This window comes from Schistocerca piceifrons, chromosome 6 (assembly GCF_021461385.2).
Source record: "Schistocerca piceifrons isolate TAMUIC-IGC-003096 chromosome 6, iqSchPice1.1, whole genome shotgun sequence".
Lineage (NCBI taxonomy): Eukaryota > Metazoa > Arthropoda > Insecta > Orthoptera > Acrididae > Schistocerca > Schistocerca piceifrons.
In genome coordinates, this window is record NC_060143.1 from 359,275,912 (window position 1) to 359,302,594 (window position 26,683).

Sequence of the window (26,683 nt, forward strand, 5' to 3'; positions counted from 1 at the left end):
CCCTCAATTCACTTCTGAGTGCACAAATGGCAATGTAATTTAAGGAAGTCATTCTATCCTCTACTGAAAGTGACATTTGTGCAAAAGGGACTTTTGTCTATTTTGTTGAAATTCTTAGTGTTCATTAGCGAATGAAATGTGTGCAGCATGAATGCAGCAGTGATTTGGGTTCATGTATCACACAGAATGATATATGATACTCTAAAATAAAACATTTTCAAGAATATGTCTAGACTACATTGTAAGTGTAATTGATTTCGTGAGATTAAAGTGATGTAATGGCGTTATACCAACCCAGCTTTCCAATATACTGATACATTCTACATATTATCAATCAGTGTGTGTTGCATACTGCCCTGTTTATTAACACTCATTTAATGGCCAAAACATGTTTATATACACTATGACAAATTTACTTTTAGAACTTCGTCCTGTTATTTGCCTTAGTTATAATTACTAAATATTTGCTAACATTTCAGGTGAATCCATTAACTATCTTCTGGTAAACCTTGCGGGATGTAAGGTCGTGGTCCATGAAACTCTTCAGCTCCTAACGTTTCGTCCAGTGCTTCGCTGGACATCTTCAGAGGGGGGTTTCTCCTCCGGTGAGTCTTGCCGACTGACGGGTCGGACGTCTGAGAGCGACTTATGTATCGTAGAAAGTGGGCGTGACCAGAGTTACACGTGATATGCAGAGATAACCTTTGTCAGAGATAAAACTTAACTATCGATCGTAATCTTGTCACGGATAAAACTGTCTAGCAATTCTGTAGTGCTACTGTCCAAATATCACTAAGTTTCATGGACTGAGCGTCAGGAGAGGCTTACCACATAGGATGAGAAGGAAAATCTGATTGTTGGGGACTGCATTGGGCAAGATTTGAAAACTTGAGAGCTTAAAGGGTAATATGCAGTCAGAGATTACTGCTTGAACACCATGCATGAGTTAACAAAAGTGAAAAGCAAAGTGCATTGAATGTAACACAGGTGGGATGGGGGGGGGGGGGGGGGGGGGGGGGGGGGGGGGGGAGGTAGTGAAAAATGGACGGGTCCGACAATGAAATACGTAGAAAACTAAAACGGAGTGAAGCAAAGAGTAGTTACTGTGAAGAAATGCTAAGACGGAAGAAATTAACATAAATTAAGGCCAAGTGGGTGGCGAGAACCAAGGACACGTTGTAATGCTACTTCCCACCTGCGGAGTTCTGAGGAACTGATGTCTGGGGGAAGATTCCAGATTGTGCATGAGGTGAAACAAGCACCAAGATCACGACTGTCATGTTGTAGAGCATCCTCTGCAACAGGATATTGCATGATGCCAGTATACACCCTCTGCCTATGCCCATTCATCTTAATTGATAATTTGGTGGTACTTACGTCGATGTAGAAGGCCAAACAGTGTTTATCTAAATGTACATACATGAGTAGAGTATGCAGTTGTTGCAACTGTATCATGTGAGATTTGAACACGAAACTCTTTAAAATGTTCTGCCACAAAACCCATGTACTATTTCCGTGTGCCATCTCTGTCATAGCACATCATCTTCACGAAAAGTATATTTTCAGCACTTCACAATACGCTTTCACCCCTACCTGCACTCCAGTCGCTGAAGGGCCCCTACCCCTCTCCACGCATCCCGTAGGTGAGCTCATTTTATGTATGTTAATGTCGTATGCCCTGGCTATTGGGTGACGTAATAAATCGCCAGCCAATAATAATTAAATAGCTGGAAATGGGTAATGTTTCATTGATTATGACTGAGTATATTCTTCGAGACTTAAGTGTTTGAATTTATAAGGTTGATGATTGATACTGTTGCTGAATAAAGTATATTGGAAATACATGCAAAAACATGAGACTGAGTTGTAAGTGGCACAAGCAAACGTGGTAGCAGGGCCCCTTTGTCACATATTGGCTTGATCCAGAACACTTCGTGTCGATTGTCTTGTTTTTCCATTACCATTACAACCCAACAGTAGTTGTATCATAATTGCACGATGAAGCTAAAGGTTGCAAGTTGTGCTGGCAACACCGATCGTGGATTACATCAGCATTTCCTCTCTCACATCTCTCCTCTCCATAAGGCCTATTCCCTTAATTCCACCATCACCCATGGGAGAGAAACATCTGTCTTTTGAGCCACTTGTAACTTGTTCAGTCTCATCAAATGTAAATGGGAAGAAAATGGGACAAAGTCAAGTGACACATTAAATAAGAACTTAGAAATGAGGTAAACCTTACTAGGAAGAAATGTAAAATTTGGAAATTTTTAGCGTTGACCTTATAGGTTTTCCCACAGGGGCTACAAATTTATGGTGTGGAGTCGCAAAATTTATAAAATTGGAGAATGTAAAATCAAAGTTTCACTGTATATTGTTTTCTTACCAATTTTGTCATCATCCATACTGGCTTTATCTGAAATGTGAAGAGACTGACAAAACAATACCATCGCACAATACACTGAACAAACTAACCTGTGTACTGCGAACAGCAAGATAAACAGCATACTCAAGAATGGGACCACAGGTGCGAGGAGGCGGTTCCCATGACAAATGGGCACCTTCTAACGACTTGGAGATTTTTATTGCTGATGGCGCACCCGGGTAACCAGGCAAGCAAGTCTTGAAAGCAGAGACCTTTGAAAGACAAGATATGCATTATTCTGGGTAATAATTTGCATGTGTGATCTGCAATGTTTCAAGCAACAACTATTTATTTAAGTCTCTCAAAGTAGATTGTTTACTACCTCACTCCAGGGTCCCTGGCCGCGAGAATTTATAGCTGCAATCCGGAATTTGTATGCAGTTCCTGGCTCTAGCTTCATCTCTGTGTGTTTGGAGAAATCTGGTTCCAAACCACGTAAAAATTCTGTCACTGGCCTGTCATCTTCATAGCCTTCTGGAGGAATGAAAAATTTGCTAACAGTGAAGTTTGTACCTCGTATAATACCAACATCATACCATTCAGAGCTTTCTTTCTTCTTATTTGCTGTTGAGTTTTCTGTTTCATCTGTCTGCTTCTGAAAATAAAATAAAAGATAAGAACATAACAAAACAAATGATCAAATTAAAGTATTTGTTGCAAATCAATACATGTTATCAATACAGTTAATGTAACTGCCGAAGAGCAAACTAACCACAGCAGGAGTATCTGTTGGTGCCTGGTTACAGCCAAGAGCAGCACTTGCAAGGGTTGACAAAGCATCAGCCCCACCTGGATCCTCATGCTTTGGTTCCACAGCAGTGGCTGCCAAATGTGCAGTGAGATCCGAGACAGCACTTGCTTGCTGTTGTGGTTGCTCCAAATGTTCCTCTTTCTGTTCATCCTCATCTTCCTTTTTTATAGTTGGTTCTAGCATTGGGACATCCTTTACAGGGGATGATTTTTGTACCATTTCTGTGATAGTAGTAACAGAAGTAGCGCCATTACCAGATGATGGTACAGCTTCAGAAACGTCAGTCATTTCTGCATCAGTTTCTACTGCCTCTGGAGCTTTTAGTTCTTCACTTTTTTCATCACTTGCACTGCCTAACTTGTCATGGACTGTAATCGACACGTCCGAGTCTTGCTCCGACATTTTCTCTGAAGCTTCTGGTAAAGTATTCCCATCAGCTATACTATTATTACTGATGCTGCAGTTGTCACCTGTCCAAGAAAGAGAAAATGAGGAATGACACAAAAAAATTGTGTACGACCTTATGAAGTTCTCATAAATCTCTGAATGAGTAAGAACAGGATACACAATTTTCAGTAAATTTTGTTAAGAAATCTGCACAATGTATCTGTTGAGGCACTGGAAAATTCTACAGAGAATACACTTGAGATAAGGACACCTATATCCCAAGCACGAAGACTAGATGGGTAGACTGAGTAACTAATGAAGAAATACTGGACCGGATTGGGGAGGGGAAGGTGAGGGGATTACAGCACAATGTTACTAAAAGAACAGATTGGTTGACAGGACACACTGTGATGCATCAATACATAATCAATTTAGTAATGGAGTGAAGAGTTTGTTTTGTGTGTGTGTGTGTGTGTGTGGGCGCGTGCACGCGGGGGGGGGGGGGGGGGGGGGGGCACACGTGTGTGTATTCAGGGAGGAGGAGGAGGAGGAGGAGGAGGAGGGAGGGAGGGGGATGGGAATTATAGAGGGAAACCAATGCTCGAATTCAGTAAGCAGTTTCAAATGGAAGTAAGTTACAGTATTACATGGTAGACTAGCATGTAGCACTGCTTCAAACCAGCCTTTGGACTGACGACCACCACAACAAAATCCTGGGGCAGCAGCCTTTACAATAGTTATAGTGGCAATAGTGTGGAGGCAGGACTGATATCACATTGAAACATTAGCCAACATGTCCTTACTATGCTGGTGTGCAAATGGCTGGAAGTAAAGGGGAACTATAGCCATAATATTTCCAGATGACATACAGCTCTACTGTACCGTTAGATAATCTATGTTACATCCACAGCTATATAAACTCTCTGCAAGCCACTATACCGAGGGTATTTTGTACCATTGCTAGTCACTTCCCTTCCTTCTCCACTCTCAAACACAGAAAGGAAAAAACTACTGACTACATGTTTCAGTGGGAGCCCTGATTTCTTGTATCTTGCCTTTGTAGTCCTAACACAACACATATGTTGGTGGCAGTGAGACTGCTCTGCAGGATGTCACAAATGGTGGTTTTCTAAACTTTCTCAACAGCGTGTAGCAAAAAGAATGTCTTCTTCCCCTCCAGTATTCTCATTTGAGTTCACACAGCATTTCTGTAATACTCGCGTGTTGGTAGAGACAGATAGTTACAAATCTAGCTGCTCGTCTTTTAACTGCTTCAAAGTCTTCTGTTAATATTACTTGGTGGGGATCCCAAACACTCGAGCAGTATTTAAGAATGGGTTGCGTAAGTGTTCTGTATGCCATTTCCTTTATATATGATCTACACTTTCCTACAAATGATGATGATGATGATTTGTTTATGGGGCACTCAACTGCGTGGTCATCAGCACCCGTAAAAAGTCCCAGTTTTTACGCAGTCCAATTTAGCCACTTTCAAGAATGATGATGATGATGATGAGAAATGATGAGGAGAACACAAACACCCAGCCCCCAGGCAGAGAAAATCCCCAACCTGGATGGGAATCGAACCCTGGACCTTGTGGTCCAGATCCTACAAATGACCTTAGGTGTTTGTTCCATTTCAAGTTGCTTTGTAACATTATGCCTTGACATTACTGCGTCAAGTAGGACACTACTAATACTGTAGTCAAGCATTATTGGATTGTTTTCCTTATTCATCTGCATTAATTTACATTTTTTGACATTGTCAGTAACTGCCATTCGTTATATCAAATAAAAATTTTGTCTAGATCATCCTGTATCCTTCCACAGTCACTTAAATACAACACTGATCCATACACTACAGCTTCATCAGCAAACAGTTACAGATTGCTGCTCACCCGGTGTGTCAGATCATTTATGTTTACAGTGAACAAGAGCAGTCCTGTCACATTTCCCTGGGGCATTACTGACAATACCTTTGTCTCCAATGAATACATGCCATCCAGGAAAACGTACCAGTTTCTTTTACTTAAGAAGTCTTTGAGCTACCCATATCTCTGGGAACATATTCCACATGCTTGGCTCCTTGTTAACAGTCTGAGTGTGGCACTGTGTGACACACTTTATGGAAATCTAGAAATATGGAATCTGTCTGCTGCCCTTCATCCATGGTTTGCAGGATAATTTGCAAGAATAGAGCAAGTAGAGTTTTGCTTGAGTGATACTTTATAAATTCGAACTGAGAGAAGCTTTTCTCTCTCTCAAGGGAATTTGTTACATTTTAAAGCAGAATACACTACAGAATTCTACAACAAACCGATATTAAGGAATTGGTTTGTAATTTTGTGGTGCATTCCTTTATCCTTCTTATATACGGAAACCGTGTGCAATTTTTTCTAATCTCTTGGGACTTTTTGCTACACTAGAGGAGATTCACAATGAAGAAAATGCCTGAAATGGGTTCTGTCTGGATTTGGTGAGTTTTTTGTTTTCTACTCTTTGAGCTACTTTTTTATGCCAGGGATGCCTATATCCATTTACTTCATATGGGAGTCTATGCAATGGTATGTTTGTATGATCCTCCTGCATGAATGGTTTCTTAAATGTGAAATTTAAAACTTCAGCTTACAACTGCTTATTAGCTCTTTCCAACATAAAAGCTCTTTTAAACTTCCTGATGGTTTAATTAACTTTAGTAACCATTAAGGCTTGATACTGTGACCAGTAATCCCTCTCTTTGTAATGACACTGTTGGACTTGTTTGATACTAGGAAGCCTAAGATATTTCCATTTTGTGACAGTTGGTGCACTAAATGCTCAAGACAGTTTTCAGAGAAAGTATTCAGCATTACTTTTCGAGACTGACTGTACCAACTGCAATGAATTCATACATGTCCTAGTCAGTACTCAGTAGGGGTACTTCCCCACTACTGAGTGCAGACTTTCTTTAAATGACTCTACAACAGTTATAGTGGAATCAGGTGACAGTTGAGAATAACCTACGATTACTTTGTGTTCGCCTCAGCCAGTTACTCATGTTCAGGTAACTTCTCACTCAGACACAATTTCGGCACTGACAGATAATTATTTTTGTCGACTGCAATAAACACTGCATCCAGCTCTCAGTTTCAAGTATAAGCACGAGCACTTCCCTGGATGGCAATAACTTCAGGGACTTTGTTATGAATGCTTCAGATAATTACTGTTAAAATCTTGACATTTGAAATGCCCCTTCTTTGTACATATCAGGTTTCACTTTACGTGTCTGTATTGACAGGAGGGTGGTTATCAGAGGTCCTCAAACTATCGCCTGGCTTCCAACTTCCTTTTTTCTTTTAAAAAAGAAAGAAGGTACATTTCACATATATTCTGCTATCCAAATATCCGCTTTTTCTGCGTAATGCGGCCCTGACTTATCTAGAGGATTCCTACAATTTCCCACAACACAACACAGCTCCAGAAATTGGCAGTGAAGACCATCGTATAACTGACTGGTCAAAATCCTCCACTTGATTCCACACCGAAGGACTCCAATCATCTCTGGAAACAATACTGCTACTGTAAGCTCTGCCTGTATCCCATGAGGAAGGGCAGCACATCCACCAGCTAACTGCAGAGGATCTCAGAACCCAAGCAACAAGCATCACTGGTGCTGACATCAGTCACAACTTGAAGGTGACTGCACCCAGCACCCCTGTTAACCACAGGCAGGGCCTTCTCCACATCTTGGATAGGACCCCAGTACACACACTGGGTGTTCATTGGACTTTTTTCCAGTTCAGGACGATTTTCCCAAAAGGGCTCCATAATGCACCTATAGTCCACAAGATGAGACTGGTACAGACAGTTCAGGCGGACAGACATCAATGTTGCCGAACATGGCATATGGTACTCCGCATCTGGTCTCTACTTATATGCGTTCTCTAGTAGCAGAAACAAAAGCATCGACAACATGCAGGTCTTGTATGTGTGAATTTATTTACAGTTGCTTCTTGTAATATATTAATTTTGAAAAAGTGAAGAGAGTTATTTAGTATCTAATATACTGCAATATAAAGTTATTTTCAAACTTCACAATAAAAATGAAAACTATTTTTGCAAATCATTGAGCATTCACAGTTTTTAATCCTGATGTTAAATATTAGCCAAATCAATTAGTTCTACATTGAGTGACAGAATAATTTATGAGTATATTAATAGTTATAATCTGAAGATGGTACTCACAATATGATATAGATCGAGGGCATGCTCCCTTCTCACTTTCTTGAGTGTGTTGTAGTTATTCTAATGGGAAAACACCACTGTCATTACTGTCAGAATCTGATTTAAAAGTCTCCTTTAGCACTGCCCATACTTAAATTTTATATGGATTCTTCCACAATGTATTCATTTTTGGCTGCCCCTCTGATAATACTTGCAGTACTTGCTCACAATTTTTGTCCATGTCTTGCCTGTCACTTGATTGACAGCTGCTACAAGAAGATTTTCAACACCATAGATTGTGAATTTTTTATTGTTTGCAGCAACATAATTTTTTATCTCTGCCCATACCCATTCAATGGCACTGAAGTGACAATGGTATGGAAGAAGCCAAACAGTTTCATGCCTGTGACTTTTAGCACTCGCATCAATTACACATGTTGGAAATTGTGATTTCTTTTCTGACACAGTTGCGAGTAATTCCTGGTTTCTTTTCTGTCAGTTTCAAGTAATTCTGCCTTCTTCTAATCCTCTCTGAAATTAACATTTTGTCGTTTCAGCTACCGAATAAAATCTTTTTTCTTTACTGCCAAAGTTGGTGTCCTATAATGAACAACGGAATGATAAAGGGCATTGCCCATGACGATGGACTAGTCAGATTTATCATAAGCAATGTCTCAAACCACTTTTGAAAAAACCACACTGTTCATCATCTCTTAGTGGTAATCACCCCCCCCCCCCCCCCCCAAACAAAACAGTAACAAGCAGTTTGGCACAAAAACGTCTGATGTACCTGCACATGATACAGTAATTTGACCTAATGCCCTAATTTTCCAAAAGACACTGCCATCATTCCCTCAGGCATTCCATCACTCCAGCCTGTATGTAATGAATGGCTGGCATTAACACAAGTTTCATCTATCCACACTATATTTTCACATCTCACACCCATGACCTTGCGCAGAAGTCTGCACCTCCATCTGTCCTTTCCGCCAACACTCTGCATCTGTTAAACACTGAGTAGCTGAAGTCCTGAAACCTATGTCTTTTAGCATTGAATGTAATAAAAATTTGCTTCCTTTAAAAAGATCATCTTTCTGAAGTGACATGAGTAACATAGATAGAGTGGGATGATCCCTTCTCTTATAATAGCTATACACCTATAGGACTACAAATAAAGTCATTCTCGAAACTTTGTCACTTGCTTCTTTCTCAGGTGCTTCTTTCTTTTGTGTGTGTGTAGCCTTGTTGCGCCACCCTCACCACAATCTATACTGTATTGTTCTTTCTCTACTGTTACAACAGTGTTCTTACTTATTTTCAATGCTGCTGCAGTCCTCTTATAAACCTGAGCAAAACAAAATAAGAGCTTGCTTCCTCCTCTTCTTTTTCAAAGTAGCTTCACCAGCAGACACACGAGTTTGAAGGCCTGGCTTGTGGCACACTTCTCCTCCTTAGTTTCGCATCAGATGCTGGGCCAACACAAATTGTTGCACTGGATATTGTTTAAAAGGAAACAGGCAAATAACACTAAAAACAACAAATATGAACTATGAGCCGAACTGTTAACATAAACAACAAAACGACAACATTGGTTGCATGAGACACACTCACTGATACATTTCTGACATGGGTGTGTCATGTTTGTAGAGCAGCAACATGGCTCCTGCTACCTGCCTGAATGCAGTCCGTCATTGACTGGCTACCTGTGGTCACTAGGCAACGGAATTATGCTACTGAACTGTCAGTACTAAGGACTCATCTCCCAGACTGTAGCATTTGAGCCCTCTATAGCTACAAAACCCTTCCTTCGTCTGCCTCCTGGCTGTAGAATGTTGCAATTGACCATCAACATAAACAAATATAACATACTGCAAATACATAGACTGCAGAACTATCACTGGAAGCAGTTACATCCATAAAATGTCTAGGGGTATGCACACAGAGTAATCTGAAGTGGAATGATCACATAAAATTAATTGTGAGGAAGACAGATGCCAGACAGATTCATTGGAAGAATCCACGGGAAATATAGTCCATCAGCAAATAAAGTACCTCACAAACACTCATTTGACCAATACTTAAGTACTGCTCGTCAGCATGGAATCTGTACCAGATAGGACTTACAGAGGAAATATAGAAGATCCAAAGAAGAGCAGCGTGTTTTTTTACAGGTTCATGTAGTAACCATGAAAGCATCACAAAGATTATCAGCGTTCTTTAGTAGCAGATGTTGCCATAGAGATGTTCTGCATAACAGTGTGGTTTACTGTTAAAATTCTGACAGCAAATGTTCCTAGAAGAGTCATAAAAAAAAGTTGGTTGGCCTCCTGAGAGAGATTGTGCCAAATTCTGACCAACTGGTGCATTAGGTCATCAAAATCCTGAGACAGTTGGAGGACCATACCCCTAATGCTCCAAACATTCTCAATTAGGGAGAGATCCAGAGAAATTGCTGGACAAGGTAGGGTTTGGCAAGCACAAAGACTAGCAGTACAAACTCTTGCCGTGTGTGGGAGAGCCTTATCTTGCTGAAAAGTAAGCCCAAGATGGCTTGCCATGAATGGCAACAAAATTGGGCATAGAATGTTACTGATGTACTGCTGTGCTGTAGGGGTGCTGCAGATGACCACTAAAGGGGACATGCTATGAAAACAAATGACACCCAAAGTATATCACTCCTGGTTGTCGGGCTGTATAGTGGACAACAGTCAAGCTGGTATCCCATGGCTGTCAGGGTCATCTCCATTCTTTGTTGACTGTTCAAACTCAGTTTGAAGTTGGACTCACCACTGAAGGCAATTCTACTCCAGCTGATGAGATTCTAGGCCGAAGACGTGTCTGGAGACGATGTGGACAATGGGGGGGATACCAACCTAACTGTAGCCCACCACACAGCCCAACAACAAGGAGTGATGATCTGGGGTGCCATTTCTTTTCACAGCAGAACCCCTTCGGTTACCATCCGCAGCTCCCTTACAGTAGCACAGTGATACGTTGACAATATTCTATGCTCTGTTTTGTTGCCATTCACGGCAAGCTATACTGGGCTTACATTTCAGGAAGATAATGCCCACCCATACAAGACAAGAGTTTGTACTGCTTGTGTTTGTGATTTCCAAACCCTTCCTTGGCCAAACAATTGCTGGATCACTCGCCGGCAGAGAATGTCTGGAGCATTACGGACAGGGCCCTCCAACCAGCTCAGGATTTTGACGATCTAATGCACCACAGACATAACTTGGCACGATCTCTCTCTGCAAATCATTCAACAACTATATCAATCAATGCCAAGCCAAATAACTGCTTGCATAAGGACCACAGAAGGAATAACACTTTATTCACTTGCTCAATTTGTGAAGCTCTCTCTCTTGAACAACTCATCCAATTTTTCTGAAATTGTAATCATTTGTTTGTTTGTACATGTACATCACGTCTGCCAATTTCTGTCCCATTAGGATAATTCCTCCGCTGTGAATCTTTATTTTATTGTCTTAAGAGTTTAGATTGCTTCCTCCTAGTATATCTCACAAAAAGACCATGAAGATATAATAAGAGAGATTTGAGCCCAGGTGGAGGTTTACTGGCAATCGTTCTTCCTGTGAACTATTTGCAAATGGAACAGGAGAGCGGGGAAATTTCAGGCTACACAAAGTACCCTCCACCAAGCACCTCAATGTGGCTTTTGGCGTAAAGATGTAGATGCTCAGGCCCTGCCAAAGAACCTATCCACTTGCAGGATAAAATGGCAAGGTCAGATGGACAGCCCCTACAGTTACCCTCCATGTCAATGGGTAACAATGGATTACAACCTGGCACTCAGTACTCACAGGTGAAACAAGTTTCACCTGAGGCTCTCCATGCAATGCACCGCTTTCTGCACTGCCCCTGCACTCCAAGGCTGCAGCCTTCAGATGGCTGGCTGTAGCCGTAAGTGTTAACCAACAGCAAGTGCTCTTCCTATTCAGCCCAGTACTAAAACTCGAAAGAAAACAACACATAAAAATGAGCATCTACATCTATTTCCACATGATTACTTTGCAAGTCACAATTAGGTATCTTGTTCATCAAACTACCTTTAAGCTGCTTCTCTACCGTTCCACAGTTGAACGGACTGTAGGAAAACCAACCGCTTTAATTTTTCTGTGCGAGCTCTGATTTTTCCATTTTTATTATGATGATCATTTCTTCCTATGTAGGTTGGCATCAACAAAATATTTTCACACTCTGAGGAGAAAGTTGGAGATTGAAATTTCATGAGAAGTTCCTGCTGCAGTCAAAAATACCTTTGTTTTAATGACCGCAACCGCAATTCGTATATCATGTGCGATAATATAGAATGGGCTGCCATGCTTTGAACTGTTCCGAAGTCCTCCATCAGTCCTATCTGATGCAGATCCCACACTGCATAGCGATACTCCAGAAGGGGGCAGGCAAACATAGTGTAAGCCGTCTCTTTGGTAGACCTGTTACATTTTCTGTGTGTTCTGCCAATAAATCACAGTCTTTGAATTTAAACCACATCTCACTTAGATAGTCGGGCTGGAAGGAGTGGAGACTGTCTTTTTAGAAAGGTGCCAAGAGAATTTTTATCTGCTTTTATAAATAAATGTATTTCGGGTTTATTTTTGGTGGGTTTGGATGTTATGGTATTCAGTCTAGCTACAAAAACCTTGAGGTCACTAATCCCTGTATATGCCATTGTTGTTGTTGTTGTTGTTGTTGTTGTTGTTGTCTTCAGTCCTGAGACTGGTTTGATACAGCTCTCCATGCCACTCTATCCTGTGCAAGCTGCTTCATCTCCCAGTACGTACTGCAGCCTACATCCTTCTGAATCTGCTTAGTGTATTCATCTCTTGGTCTCCCTCTACGATTTTTACCCTCCACGCTGCCCTCCAATACTAAATTGGTGATCCCTTGATGCCTCAGAACATGTCCTACCAACCGATCCCTTCTTCTGGTCAAGTTGTGCCACAAACTTCTCTTCTCCCCAATCCTATTCAATACTTCCTCATTAGTTATGTGATCTACCCATGCCATTATGTTCCTTATTTGGTCAGGATTATTTGTTGCTAAGAGGTCAAGTATGTCTTCCCAACCATTTTCACTTCAAGTGGGCTTCTGAAAGGAATCTGCAACCTACACAATCATAAAACAAGCTGAGTCTCTGATTCAGACCCTTCACTCAGCTTTGTGCCAAAGAACCACAGTCAGTTCCATAGACGATGCTACAAATGGCGAGTTCTCCCATCATCTTGCTAGCAAAACTGGCAGTCTTTACTAATTCAGCTAGCTGCCCAAAACCAGAGAGAATCTCTTCCAATCCAAAGTGACACACATCACCAGTACCAACATGGACCACCACCTGCTGCTGGCAGCACACTGTGCTCTTCATGGCATCTGGAAGCACCTGTTGCACACCTGGAGTGACTCTTCTCAGTATGCACTTCCCCTCCTTCTGAGCCATATCTCTAAGGGGCCCCATGATGTGCCTAATGCTGAAGCTCGCAACTACCGGTAACCCCACACTCTGAATTACCCAGACCTTGCAGACCGGAGGATTGCTCTAGGACAGGGCAAGTGGCATGATCTGGCTTAGGACTTCGTCAGCCGCAGATACCATCTGAAACCTGCTCGTCAGATGAACTGGTAAGGCCCTGCTATCAGCCCCTTGGAAAATCTTTCACTGCCAGTCACACCTTGGAACAATCTCCCACTCAACCACAGGTGAGGGATCAACCTCAATGTGGGCAGTACCCAGGGCAGCCACAGTAGTAGACCAATCAGAGGACATGTGGGTCACGATGGATGTCCCTTGTATTGCCCCATCCAGCCTCCACAGTGATGCCCATTGGCAATAGCCTCAAGCCAGTGCTGCCTGTAGCTGTGAGTGAAGGGTCACATCTGAACACAGCAATCAGAGTTCCTATCCAGACTAAAGACAGCCTGATAAATACACAGATATGCACGAAATATACGAATTGAAGCAAAAGAACACTGATGAAATGACAAGTAAGTTGCTTTTGATGAGTAGCTGTGTCAACTCACAATATTCTGATGTGCTGCTGCTGTTGCTGCTGCTGCTAGGGCAGCTGTCACCCTTTGTCTCTTAGATATGAACCTGAATTGACACACTACTTAAGATTACAAGTGCAACCTATCCAAAAACACTGAACCTGTCAATGACATTAGTTCATTGCACATTGGTAGACACAGAAACGACTATTGTATCATCCTGAGTAAAATATTCTGAAGGTAAAATAGGTACTGGCAAGCCAGTACTATGAAAAGAAGGGAAGTCTGAAAGGTGTAAAAAAGATATATTAAGGAAAGAAACTTGAAACAACCATGACAAAGCGATTCAAACTGGTATACTGGATAAGTGTGATATGCAAAGAACACTCATTGTTCAAGAGGAATGTAATAACACGGCATGTGCTGACAGACATATTACTGAACTATCAGTTTAATAAGTAATGTTTGCAAAATATTACCACAAATTATCGACAGAAGGATGGAATTACTGGTCTGGGGAGAGAGCAGGGGAGAGATCAGTTTGGGTTCTGGAGAAATTAGCAATACTGATCCGGTGACTTATTTCAGGAGATTAGTTGAAGAAAAGCACAACCATATTGACAGCATTTGTAGATTTAGAAAACGCTTTTGACAATATTGATTGAAATACAAACTTTCAAATTCTGAAGTTAGTGCTGTTAAAACATACGGGGCAAAGGCTATCTCTTGCTTTTCGCTGCTGCAATCACAGTCCTGTTCTGCAGCTTCGTAAGAGTGTGCTGTGACATCTCAGTTGGTCATCTTCATGTTGACCCTTTCAAAATTTTATCTTCTTCTGGTGCCAGCACCAGCACAGAAGTTTGTTGGAAGTTGGTGGGCCAACCAAATGCGCTGTTTGCACGCTTGAGTGCTCTGAACTGTGGTGGTGTGCCGTCTACTGCCTGTCAGCGGATGGCTTACCTACTTGCGTAACTACCCGCATGGCAGCAGTGGTCTGCTGCATCATGCAGTCCATCATGCCCATCATTTGACAGAACTTGACGGAACATAAGTGTTAGCACTACAACCAGGTTGCTGATTTCACCTCCTCTTATGCCATCAGGAAAGTGAGTGAGTGGCGCTGACGTGTTGTGGGCAATAGTTTCGGCATTGCCGCCATAACTGTCTTTCGCTGCTTCAGCATCATGCCTGGTCCTCTTCTGCTGAAGAGGGCTGCTGTGCACTTCCAGTTTGTGTAGCAGATGCCCCTCGGCAAACGCATGATGCGCTTTCTGGTGCAGTTGCGCCATCCTCTTTGTTGTGTGGAGGCCACGTCTGTGACAGTGGCGAGCTGCTGCGGCACATCAGCGCCAGCATCGTCTTGTGCCCTTCCCATGCTGAGATGCATTGATGGTGTGCATCATTCCGCTGCTGGTGTCTTGACCCTGGCTGGGGCGCAGACGGGGAAAAGGGAGGGGGGGGGGGGAGGAGGAGCATGCTGGTATTGCCCTCTGAGTCACCCTGTATGACACGCCACAATGGTGAGCCATCATGGCTTTGAGATATTTGCAGCCACAGTAGTTCGCTGCGTGTGACCTACCACTATTTGCACATGTCAGTGCGCCTTCTATTTCTAGTGTGCACTGCTTGCTGGGATGTTTGCAGCACACTTCATGCAGATGTCAGGCAACGAGCACTGGTCTGCCACATGCTCAGTGACATGACATCTGTAGCACTACAGCGCCCCTTGCCGTGGCTTCAGGTCCTCAACTGTGATGCCTGTCTTCATTAATAATGTGAGGCCAAACAGACCCCAATTAATGGAATTGTTTGTGGGCACAGCTAGCAGAAGTGGCCCATCTTCACCAGTGTTTGGGGACTTCACTGTGTCACTGTGCGAATCCCAAACCTGAGTTGTTCTAGTGCCTTCTGTAGGCGCTCTGTCTTCGTAGTCCATGGCAAGCTACAGTAATAGAGCCTTGATCCCCTTGTCAGAAACTGTAGTGTATGTGTAGAAAGGAAGCTCATTGTCTGATGCCTCTCTAGATACACTGCAGTAGTCCTCGCAGTCATACAGGTTAAAGAGCACGAGGTACTTTCCTGCAGATTTTGCAGTGAACTCTTGCTTTGTCCACTGTAATATCTGTTGCAGGAACTGAATAGTCGCCCTTCACTTGGAAGGTGATTGGCCTTGAACTCAGTTCCTTTGCTTTAGTTTGTTGGGCAGAAGGGGTGGGGACCTCTTCGTTGGTGAGTGGTGGTGTGGTACCACCATCTGCTATCTCATCAAGTGCAGTGAAGGGACTTTCAGAGCTGCTAAGCTGCAACTTGGGGCAGCTCTCTATCTCTGGGGCTTGTGTGGCTACAAGAGTAGACCAGCCTCGCTCGTCAATGGTAATCTTTTGTTTGCGCCCCTTGTCGGGATGAGGGCTGCTCGCTGCTTCTTCCGTTCACCCTCATCAGGTGCCACAATTTCTTGGCACTTCATTATGACGTTCTTTGTCAAGCCAAAACTTGATTAGCTGCCGCTCTCTTTGCTGCTATGGGGACTGACCTTGCAGCAGGGCTACATGGTCTTGCAATTGTGGCACTCCCTCTCCCACACCGCTCCCGTGGTACGCCGTTTGTTTCTTTCCTTCCTCTGCTGAGTATCTTTTAACTCTGTCAAGACTGCATCCAGGGACACTCTTGTCACGTGAAGTTTTGATGTGCCCTCCACTGAGTAGGTGTTGACAGCAGCAGGAGTTGCGAGTGCAGTGGTGCACAGTGATCACTGGTGATGGGGTGTGGGTTTATATCTATAACCAAGGAACCAAGATGCAGTCCTCATTATGGAAACAGCCAACATTCTCTGAATCCAGATGAGTACAGTAGGTTCAAAGCAACAGTGTCATCAAGTTGACCATTTTTTTCTCACTTTAAGGGGAGGTGCATCGTGAATATGCAGCACAAGGCCCCAGCCATCATAAAGAAACATTACCAGAAGGTCCTTTGTTGCCTGATGATGTTGTGCTGTGCAAAGAACTGGATTTGCAGGCAGCAAAATCTTGACAGCTCCATCACAACACACCTGCTCATTCTGGACATAGGATTCCAATTCTCCTTGCCAAACACAATATCTCTGTGGTGGCTCAGGTTTCTTACTCCTTGTGTGTCTTTTGGGTATTTCCCAAGCTGAAAATGCCCCACAAAAGGATGATGCTCTTCAGTTCATGTTACATTAGTTCACTCACTACCAAGTCTGTCAGTCCCTGCTGCCTCTTGTTGTACACGTACCTTCTGGGTTATGATGGTAGTGGTTTAAGACTGCTCAGTGTCCTGGTTATCAGTAGCCTTGCTGAATACTGAAGTATGTATTTAATGAGCCAAATAAATAAATATTTCCTTACAAAAAATTCACATATGTTGCACTGTGGAAGTATATTACTACTGTTTTGAAAACATGTAAAAATGTCAAAGTACAGGAGGCTGTAAATGCCCACTCCTTCCAGACCAGACTTGTGCTGTGGAGAGTGCTGACAGCCCATAGGCCTCAAAAATTTTAATAATGCACAACTCAAAACAGTCTCCGTTCAAAATTATAATGTACAAGTGATTCTAAAAAGCATAAAAGGTTACTTTTCATGTAATTAAAATTATGTTTTAAAATAATAAGTAGGTATTTTAAAACAAAAATTAAAAAGCTCTCCCTCTATTTATCTATCTATCTATGTGTGTGTGTGTGTGTGTGTGTGTGTGTGTGTGTGTGTGTGAGAGAGAGAGAGAGAGAGAGAGAGAGAGAGAGAGAGAGAGAGAGAGAGAGAGAGGGGGGGGGGGGGGGAGGGGTGCGGCTTGTCTCTGGTCAAAGCATCTGATGTTCTCATTTCAGCATACGAACAACATCCATTTAAAATATGAACAGTTATAACAATGGCATGTCACAGTCTGTAGGCTCATCATGATGGAGGAGGAAGCCATAAGTTAAAGGGCAGTTGACATAACTGAGTGCCGAGGGACCTCACATGACATCAGTGAATTCTCATCTCAACCATCACATGCATCAGTAGTCTTGTTACGATGAATTAGTGTGTACCATGGTACCCAACAGAATGACATCTTTAGCATGATTTTGTACAGACAACACTGTACTTTGAAGGTTCTGGAAAAGATTTTCTGCTGGGAGCATTCTCTGATGCTCTATAAGGCATTCTTGGATTTGGAGCAGATGAAGGAGGTCTTTGTATCAGCAAGTCTCAACTGCTCAAAAGCCATCAAGACTGCATACAATTCAGCACTGCACATGCCAAGGGTTTAGTGGCCACTTGTTGTCATATTATCTGCTGGGATTCGTTTTGAGATTAATAGTTTATGTTTGTTTATGGAGTTTTTGATATTTTGCCAGCGTAAGTGTCTTGCACTCAAAGATTCACCCTCCACTGCTGGTTAGTGAAGTGCTGCTGCTTTGCTCTCTGCTACAAGAACTTTTATCTGGATCCCTAGTGGTTTTGCAGCTTGTGGCTAGTATAAGAATAATTACTCTGCATAAGGGTGAGCTATGATGACAAAAACAGGAGACACTTGACAGACTTAGCTTTAAAGGTAGGTTGTGTGTGATCAACAGGTGCCATCAGATAGTAAGACAGTAAGTTTGGCATGGAGGCAAGGGATGGCATACTTGTTTCCCTGTCTGGTGCCTGCATAGTTTACTGTGTTCAACATCTTTCCAGTGTGAAGTTTTAGCTGAACTGTAACCGATATACTCAGTCTAGATGAAAAGGTACCAACATCTTTCCCAGTTGCACCTGATAATGGCTCAAAAGACAAAATCTAAGTAGTGCAAATAATAAAATGTGTACAGTCAAATGTCAGTGTTACCATTTATAACTTTAATAAGATTCTGGCTCCCAACAAAGGAAACCTCAACACTTTAAAATGTCTAAAAGTTTCCAAGTTATGCTACTTCAAAGTTATACAATGTGCTGTTGATCAAATATGACATCAGTGAATCTAAATGACTGATTAAAATGGAGAATGGTGCCATTAAAATGCAGTTTTGGATTGTTAAAACTGCAACTTATATGACTAAAATAAACATACACCGTATTCTCCGTTGAAACTTTAATACCTATATTTTGTGTTGAAAACCCTCTCTGGCTAGTAACCAGTAATTGATAAGTTGTGCCCGTGAGACAATAGGAGGAGCAGTAAATCACAAAATTGTCAACAAAAAAAGAAGTTTTCACTATCCTATTTATAAGAATGCCAAAGAGGGTGTTACTTCCTTTTCATATTTTACTGATACACATAATAACATCTGGTACTGTAGCCTCATCAGCAGATAAAGCAATTTCAGTTCACACAGGGCAGGTTCTGTTTTTCTTGATCATTGGAACTATAGTCCAACTGCCCCCTACCTGCATTTTCTTTCTGACTTAGGAATGTGGTATCTGTTGCTATGAGATGCTAGGTTACCGAAGTTATTAGTCACTATTCACGCTATGTCCCCTGGAAAAGATAATCTTATCATTCACTGCGGCAGTGATTACGTGTTGATCTGCTTGCAACAAAGACTCTCCGTATCTATTTTCATACTTTTGTGGATGGTGTATAATGAGTAATGGAATTCAGCTCCACTTTCCATGGTCTTTCTCTGTTCATTTCTATTGCTCACACTTTTGCCCTTGTGACCAAAATTGCTACTTGGTTTTCTACTGATGGTCTCATCCAGAACCTTCACAGTGCTCCACGCTCTTGGTGCATGCGTCAGTGGCATGGTCAATGATACCCAGTCCTAGATACTATCTTTGTGTTCCCATCAAGCTGACTGACAATGCAGCACCTGGTTCACTATGATGAGCACCCATTTAAGCAAATGTTTTACAGAGTCTTTTTATCAGGAAAGTAAACCAGATATGGAAGTGATCACTTGATTGTACATTGGTGTCCACTACCCACTCTGCAACATCTGAGAATGCAGGCAAACAGAAAGAAAAGTCACTAGGCAAGAACGATCCTGTGGCTGAAGTAATCATGTAACTTGGCCTCTGTTCAGAAGACAGATGTCTTTTGAGAATTTTACTCTGAAGCAGGTGCTGTCTGAACCCAAAGCACGTAACGTGCATTAAAATCTCCACCAAGTGGGAATGCCTATGGAATCGCTTAATTAGGTCTACAATAGCCTCTTTATCAATTGGGTTATGAGGTAGGCATTATGTTGTGCATTTGGTAATTTTCAACACACAGATGACAACAGCCATTGATGGTTATAGTGAATGGGACAGGTAACATCTGGTACGTTTCCTAATGAGTAATGCCACTCCACCCTTAGCCCAGCCACCATTCACATAATATTTCCTATGGAGAGACTAAGTGTCTAGCACAGGGCATTAGCAGCCTTAAGGTGAGTGTTGAGACACAGGCACAGTGGCTTTTCTGTGCTAGTAGTCAGAGCTTATACACACGAATTCTGAATCTGCTGCCCTCACGTAGTAACCTTTGATTAGTGAGGGCTTGTTTTTCTATTTCCTCTCTGTTGTTGTGACGTGCAGCAGATAATAGGGGGAAAAGTCACCACGCTATTTGGTTCCTCCACACAGGCATGAATGTCCATAACATTATCTTCACCATCAGTAAATGATAGCACTTGGCAATCCAATGATTTTAAACAGATTTTATTGGGGTTTAGTTGACTTTTGGCTGAACTTTTCTCTTTACTTGGAGGCAGGTAGTGGTGGTGATATGGGAAGTATACTTACTTCTTAAGTTTCTTGGGACTGAATATTTTTGTTTGGAAGGCCTGTTGGCTTCACAGCACTGAGAGTTCAGAGGGAATTTTCCCTTTGCAGATACAGCTGGAAGTCAATGTTTTTGTGCCTGTCTGAAGCTTGAGTTTGGACTGTAGTGTCACTCTTGATAAAAGGTCTTTGAAGAACTGTTGCAACAGATATACTGAACGCTGGAGGTTGCCTTCTTCATAACGCATTCTCCCTATCACATTCAGTTCCTGAAAGTTCCTCCACTCATGAAGACATGAAGAAGGTATTAGTTTGGTGACAAAACCTATACAACAGACCTTATATCCTGCCTACACGATGAGAAATCACCAGGTAGAATTTCTGGCTGAAGTTTACACAGGACTGTTCAGAGGCTGTGCTTGTGTCATTCAGATAAGACTCCGCACAAGTCGTAGCTGCTCGCATGTCATTTTCGTGATACTTATGCGAAATGTACATTGGCAGCAGTGGAATCAATCTGCTGTTGGCCTCAAATGCTGGTTCTCTAAATTTCCACAACAGTGCCTCACAAAAAGAGTCTTCTTCCCTCCAGGTATTCCCATGTGTGTTCAAAAAGCATCACCGTAATATTTGCATGCTGTCTGATCCTACAGGCAACAAATCTAGCAGCACGCCTTTACTGTATATTCCTTTAATCCGACCCAGTGGGGATACCAAATATTCAAGCAGTACTCAAGAATGGGTCACACTGGTGTTCTATACACTGACTCCTTTATAGTGCATACTCCACGTGCAATTTGCTTACAGGGCAAACAAATGTGACTTCCTTTTACTGATGCTCTCAGCTGATTCTAGACTTTAAAAACCTGGTTGAAAAGCAAACTGGAAAACTGAGCTGCACTCTACATACAGACAATGTCACAGAAAATGTGAATGACAATTCCCCGCCCCCCCCCCCCCACCCCCCCGACAAGAAGGGATCTGACATCAGACTACAGTATAACGTACACTAGAACGAAACAGAATCGCAACTGTACAATGTTAGAAAAAGTGACAAAAAGAAACAAATTTGTCAAATAAATTCTGAGCATTAATAGCCTTCGCTGCAGTCTACTTAATTAAGGTATCTCCAGCTAATGCACTAAAAAACAAGGCTCCAGAAGAAGCTCGGAAAAACAAGCAACCGGATCTTTGATATTCAAAATATTTGGAAGCAAGGAATATGTTCTCATTTCGAGAAACAACTGACAAAAATGGAGCCAAAAAAGTATTGCATACATCTTGGTAGGATACTGTGAAGATTCACAATTATACAGGCACTTTGAACCTAACTGCCAGAAAATCACAAAAATGAGGGCTATTACTTTTGACAAAGGTATTTTTAAACAGTATAAAAGAGAACCCAAGTCACAGGCACAAAGTAAATTGTCCATCTCACTGACAGAAAAGAAGCAAAATATAATAACACTGACTGAACTAAAAGAAACTGAACCCAAATCTGAGACTATCACTTTAAGTAGTAGGTTGATGAACACTACCTGCAATGAGAAATCGGTACAGATAATTCAATTACTGATAACAGCAATAGCAACAACTTGAACCAATACGAAAGTCATCAAGAATTCCAAAGCCAAAGATGCTGCATGAAGGCAATACAAGAAGAATTACAATCTCACAAAGAGAACCACACATGGGAGTTGTACAGTAATCAAGACCACAACACAATGTGAATCCCATGATACCAGCAGGTATTGATCTCTTCATTAACAAAAGAAAACTAAATCAAATACAATTAATTATTTTAAGCTTAAATATTTACATTTCATGTCTTTGCAACAATGTTGGAGTTTTCAACATAAAATTTTGTACATTCAATTCTATTTCATTTTGCTACATATGTACCAGCTATTGCCTCTGACAGACGTGTAAACTCTTAGCTTTCTTTGGTATCTTTGCATTTCTTCACTGTGTACAGACTTGGCAGAAAGTTATGGTGAATGGTAGTTAAGTTACTCTGTGAGGCTGCAGGAAGTAGTAGTGTTGGAGTTATTGGTTCAAATTGTGTCATAATATGTGAACAGTTTCAGAGTACAAACTGTTAAAAGTTCAGATGCTCTATTTCATTTTGTAATTTGAAATTTACCAGATATTCACAATCCTTACACCAGTTAATTTTCTACATCCCAGCACAGGCTGTGGGCATTATCATGCCTCCAAAGAAGATGATGAAGCCAACATCAAGACAATTAGATAAGTGAAAATTCCTATCTTAGTATGTGGATATGCCCTTTGATGTGTCTCAGTTCAGAATAATGATATACACCCAGTTCGAGGATAAGCCATTGAATATGCAGAACTGAAGATGTATATTACAGAGTGCTATTTTACCTTCAGAGAAAACCCAAGAAATGTGAAATAGGTGTTTTAAAACATATTTGAAAGGCCAAACTGAAATCTGTAAAGCATGACAAGTATTAAAAAGGCTGTGTTCAGAAGCAAGGACTAAGTTCTAATGGAATATATGCACCAGTTATAAGACATGCCTGATTAAGATATTTATTTGCTTTGTCTGCTAAACACAATCTTGACAATGATGAGTAGATATTACAATGGCTTTCTTACAAGGTGACTTATTTGAGGAGATTTGTGTGACAGTTGCAAAAGCAGATTGAGTTACAAAGAAAGTAAAAGATACTGGTATTAAAAGACTAAAACAAGGAGTATATGAAATGAAGCCAGGTGGCTGCTACTGAACTTGAAATTAGATAGTACACTGTTGAAACCAAATTTCTTAAGGTCAACAGCCGACCATTGAGTCTATTGCAAAAATCGAGTTTCAGAAATATTAATAGTTACTACTTCTGTGGATGATACACTAATTTTCAGTACAAATACATGAGACAAAAAGGTTTTCACAAACACACTAACTGTTTAGTGTCTGAATTACTATGAACCACAAGAAGGTTATTAGTGGATAGACCAGATACACTACATAGAGCAAATTCTCAACAGGTTCAGTATAAAAGAGTGTAACCTGATATCAATGCCACTGGATAATAACTAAGTGCTCACTCATGAAACGAATCCAAAAATACAACAAGAGCAAGAAGCTACAAAAAATATACCTCATCTGAAGCAACATAAAGTTTAATGTATGCTCAATTAGGAACAGGACCAGACCAAACTTATTCAATATGAACTGTCAGCTGTTTTTGTAATAATATGGGCATACCACATGGGGAGACACTAAAAAAGCTCTTTGGATATCAAAAAGGTATCAAGGATATGAATTTTTTCGTTTCTAAAGCAGAGGACTGCCACATAAGAAGTGAATATGATGCAGACTAGGCCGCAGATTTTGAAGACAGGAAGTCAATAACTGGATATCTGTTTACATTTTAAGGAGCACTGATATCCCAGCACAGTAAGAAACAGCTGAAAATCCACTACTGAGGCAGAATATATGGGTTTCATTACATCAGCATGTCGACAGATTCTACAGCATCAAAGATTAAGACAATATCTCCAAAAGAAGGAGCCAACCAAACTACTACAGGACATCAAAACAGCAATTGAGTTGTCTAACACTAGTGGCTACGAGTCAAACCAAACCCAGACACAAGACATCACTTTATAAGAGAAAAAAATAAGAGTTAGCCCGAGTCACTGTGGAGCACATACCTTCAGACCAAATACTGGCAAACAAGGTGACAAAATCTCTGACAAAGCCTCACCATCATCTGCTGGTGCAAGATTTTTGATTGAAAATGTAGTTTTGTATTTGTTAGGCTGGCATAACTCTAGTTGATGTGTGAGAATTTAGGATCTGTGCCTCCCTTCTTAAATAACCATATTTGTTGCTATGGGTAACTACAGATGCTTCACATTTTTATTCTATGAAACTGTATTGTAAAAAAGATCATCTAAATGTTTTTGTGTTGTTAATGTGTGTATAATAAATCTCATCATTCCAATTATCCACCAACAAGTTACTCTACTAACAGTTCTAGGATCTACACCTTACTTGTCAAATACTGTGATCTTTTGTGAAATATATGGGTAACAATGGACATTGTGACTTTATCCAAGTAATGTTTAGCAAGACTTCATGTTACAATTTCCTTTTACCATGTTAAAGTGTATAATAAAATGTGTCTGTTCCAAGGCATCACCTGTAAATTTCTCTGCTAACAGAGACAGTGTGCAAAGATAGCAGAGTTCTGTTTCTGCACAAGATCTTGAATGTCATACTGTGTAGAAAGAAGAATAATTTAAACGGGTCGACTTCACTGACTGATTGACCACTTTGGGTAAGGAAATTTGGCTTTTACCAGAGCTTCATGTCAGAAACTGTATGCATTATTTTGTTGCAGTTAAGCGTTAATCTTCTCTGAAAGCAACATTCTGTAGTTACTGATTAACCTATTAGCTAATTAGTTATATTACGTTCCACATCTTTCACGATAACAATTGTATTATCTGCAAAATCTGTTTGCCATGTTTAGTGGCAGATCACCTATATAAAGGGTGTCCCAGAAGGGATGGTCAATATTCATGGATCACGATCATTTGAAGCAAAAAACTTCAAATGGACATATGCCCTATTCCAAATGTTTTCAAAGACAGAACACATCTGATGCACATTGTTGTTTATTTTCTGTATTATTCAATACACTGTCAGGTTTACATATGTACAACAGTTAGTTAACATTATAACATGTATTTTACAAAGTCTTAATTGAAAATGTGTATTTTTTAATACATTCACTGTGGTGTACACAAGATATCACAAAAGAAGAGTTTGTGACAGGAACCAGAAGTACCACAGACACCTGCCTGGAGCAGGAATATTGCCGCATACAAATCAATCATGCAGCCCACAACAATCGTACCCGCTGAAGTGGCAGCGCTACCAGGAAGAGAGATGCACACTTAGGTAACTGCATCGCCAGCTGCAAGTTGTAAGTCAGTCCGAGTCTTGCTAAGGAGTTCCTGCAGAAGGTTCGTCACGTCTTCAAGTTGTCGAGTGAGATGGAAACAGTGGCTAATAGGTAGACAGTTATTAGTCTTCAGTAGAAACAGAGCTGTGAATAGAATTTGCATGTATGGACAGCGACCACCTGCCTAGAAATTTAATTGAGCACTGTTAGTTTGGAACTGTTCTTCGAATAGTACATGAAGAGAGAGGATTCGTGTTCTTCCGTGTGGGCTAGTCACGTGTTCTTCTGACTTTAGTTCAGAGAACATAATTTAGTTTATGTTCATAGAACTGTAGTCATTGCACAACAGACACGCTAAACCTGCATTCTACAACTGCTGTAGCCAGTGGTACCAAAGTTGAATAATATATTTTACTATTTGCTTTCCTGTGTTACTTTCTTTGGGTGTGTGCTGCCTTATAATCCATGCATCCGTCATACCAGGACAGCTTTGTTACTCTTTTTCAATGACAGCGAGATACAATAAATGTTTGAATATCCTTCAAGCAGCTTCACTACATTTGTATTCATAGGAGAACATGTAGTGTTGCCTGCCTGAGTGCTTCTGTATGTTCCTCAATGAGGGCAACAGCATTTATGATGCAAACAAGCTGTTTATCTTACTTATTCATCTTTTGTTTGTACACTTCGGGCTCCATCCAACCCCATAAACAGAAATATAATGCCGTTAGTTGGCCAATCCAGTGATTAAGGCTAAACACAAATAACTCCATCCCATTATTCACTCTTCTAAAATGAGTGGGGCCCATCAGCGTATTACAGATCATGGCACACCAAACACTGATCCAAAAATAAACTTGGACATTTGTTTCCACTGTAGCGTGTGGATTTTCTTGCGACCATTGACAATTATGTTGTGTTGTTGATTCCATTCCAAGTAAGCACGGCTTTATCAGCGAACAGTGTTAACGGAAGCAAATGGTTATTTTTGTTTAACCAGTGACAAAAATCAACCCATGTGGCATGCGTTGTTGAACTACACATTCAGAAGAAAAATGGGAACTTAGAAGTAAATGTGTTTCAACCAATGTGCTGAAAAATTCAGCAAACATCCTATGATCAGGAAAGTAAAGCCCCGACGATATTCTTCGACAGCAGTGGGAGCACTACCGTTGACGAAGCTGTAAATATACGTTATATTTGCATATTCTTCGTTAGTGTAGACGTGTGGCATTTTAGCCAGCACACGTACAAACACAGTTAATCAATGCTT

The 26,683-nt window shown here is 41.1% G+C and overlaps 1 protein-coding gene across 3 annotated transcripts in view; it reads right to left on the reverse strand.

Moving 5' to 3' along the window:
* LOC124802928 (host cell factor 1-like) overlaps positions 1-26,683 on the reverse strand; it is a 121,453-nt gene that overhangs the window by 51,565 nt on the left and 43,205 nt on the right. For 2 of the 3 annotated variants that reach the window (XM_047264005.1, XM_047264003.1), the window contains 3 exons: positions 3,138-3,646; positions 2,748-3,020; positions 2,476-2,637 (listed from right to left, as the gene is read on the reverse strand). In XM_047264005.1, the coding sequence (XP_047119961.1) occupies positions 2,476-2,637; positions 2,748-3,020; positions 3,138-3,578 (876 nt within the window). In that variant the 5' untranslated portion in view covers positions 3,579-3,646. The remainder of the gene's footprint in view (positions 1-2,475; positions 2,638-2,747; positions 3,021-3,137; positions 3,647-26,683) is intronic. The other variant, XM_047264004.1, reaches the window with a different exon arrangement.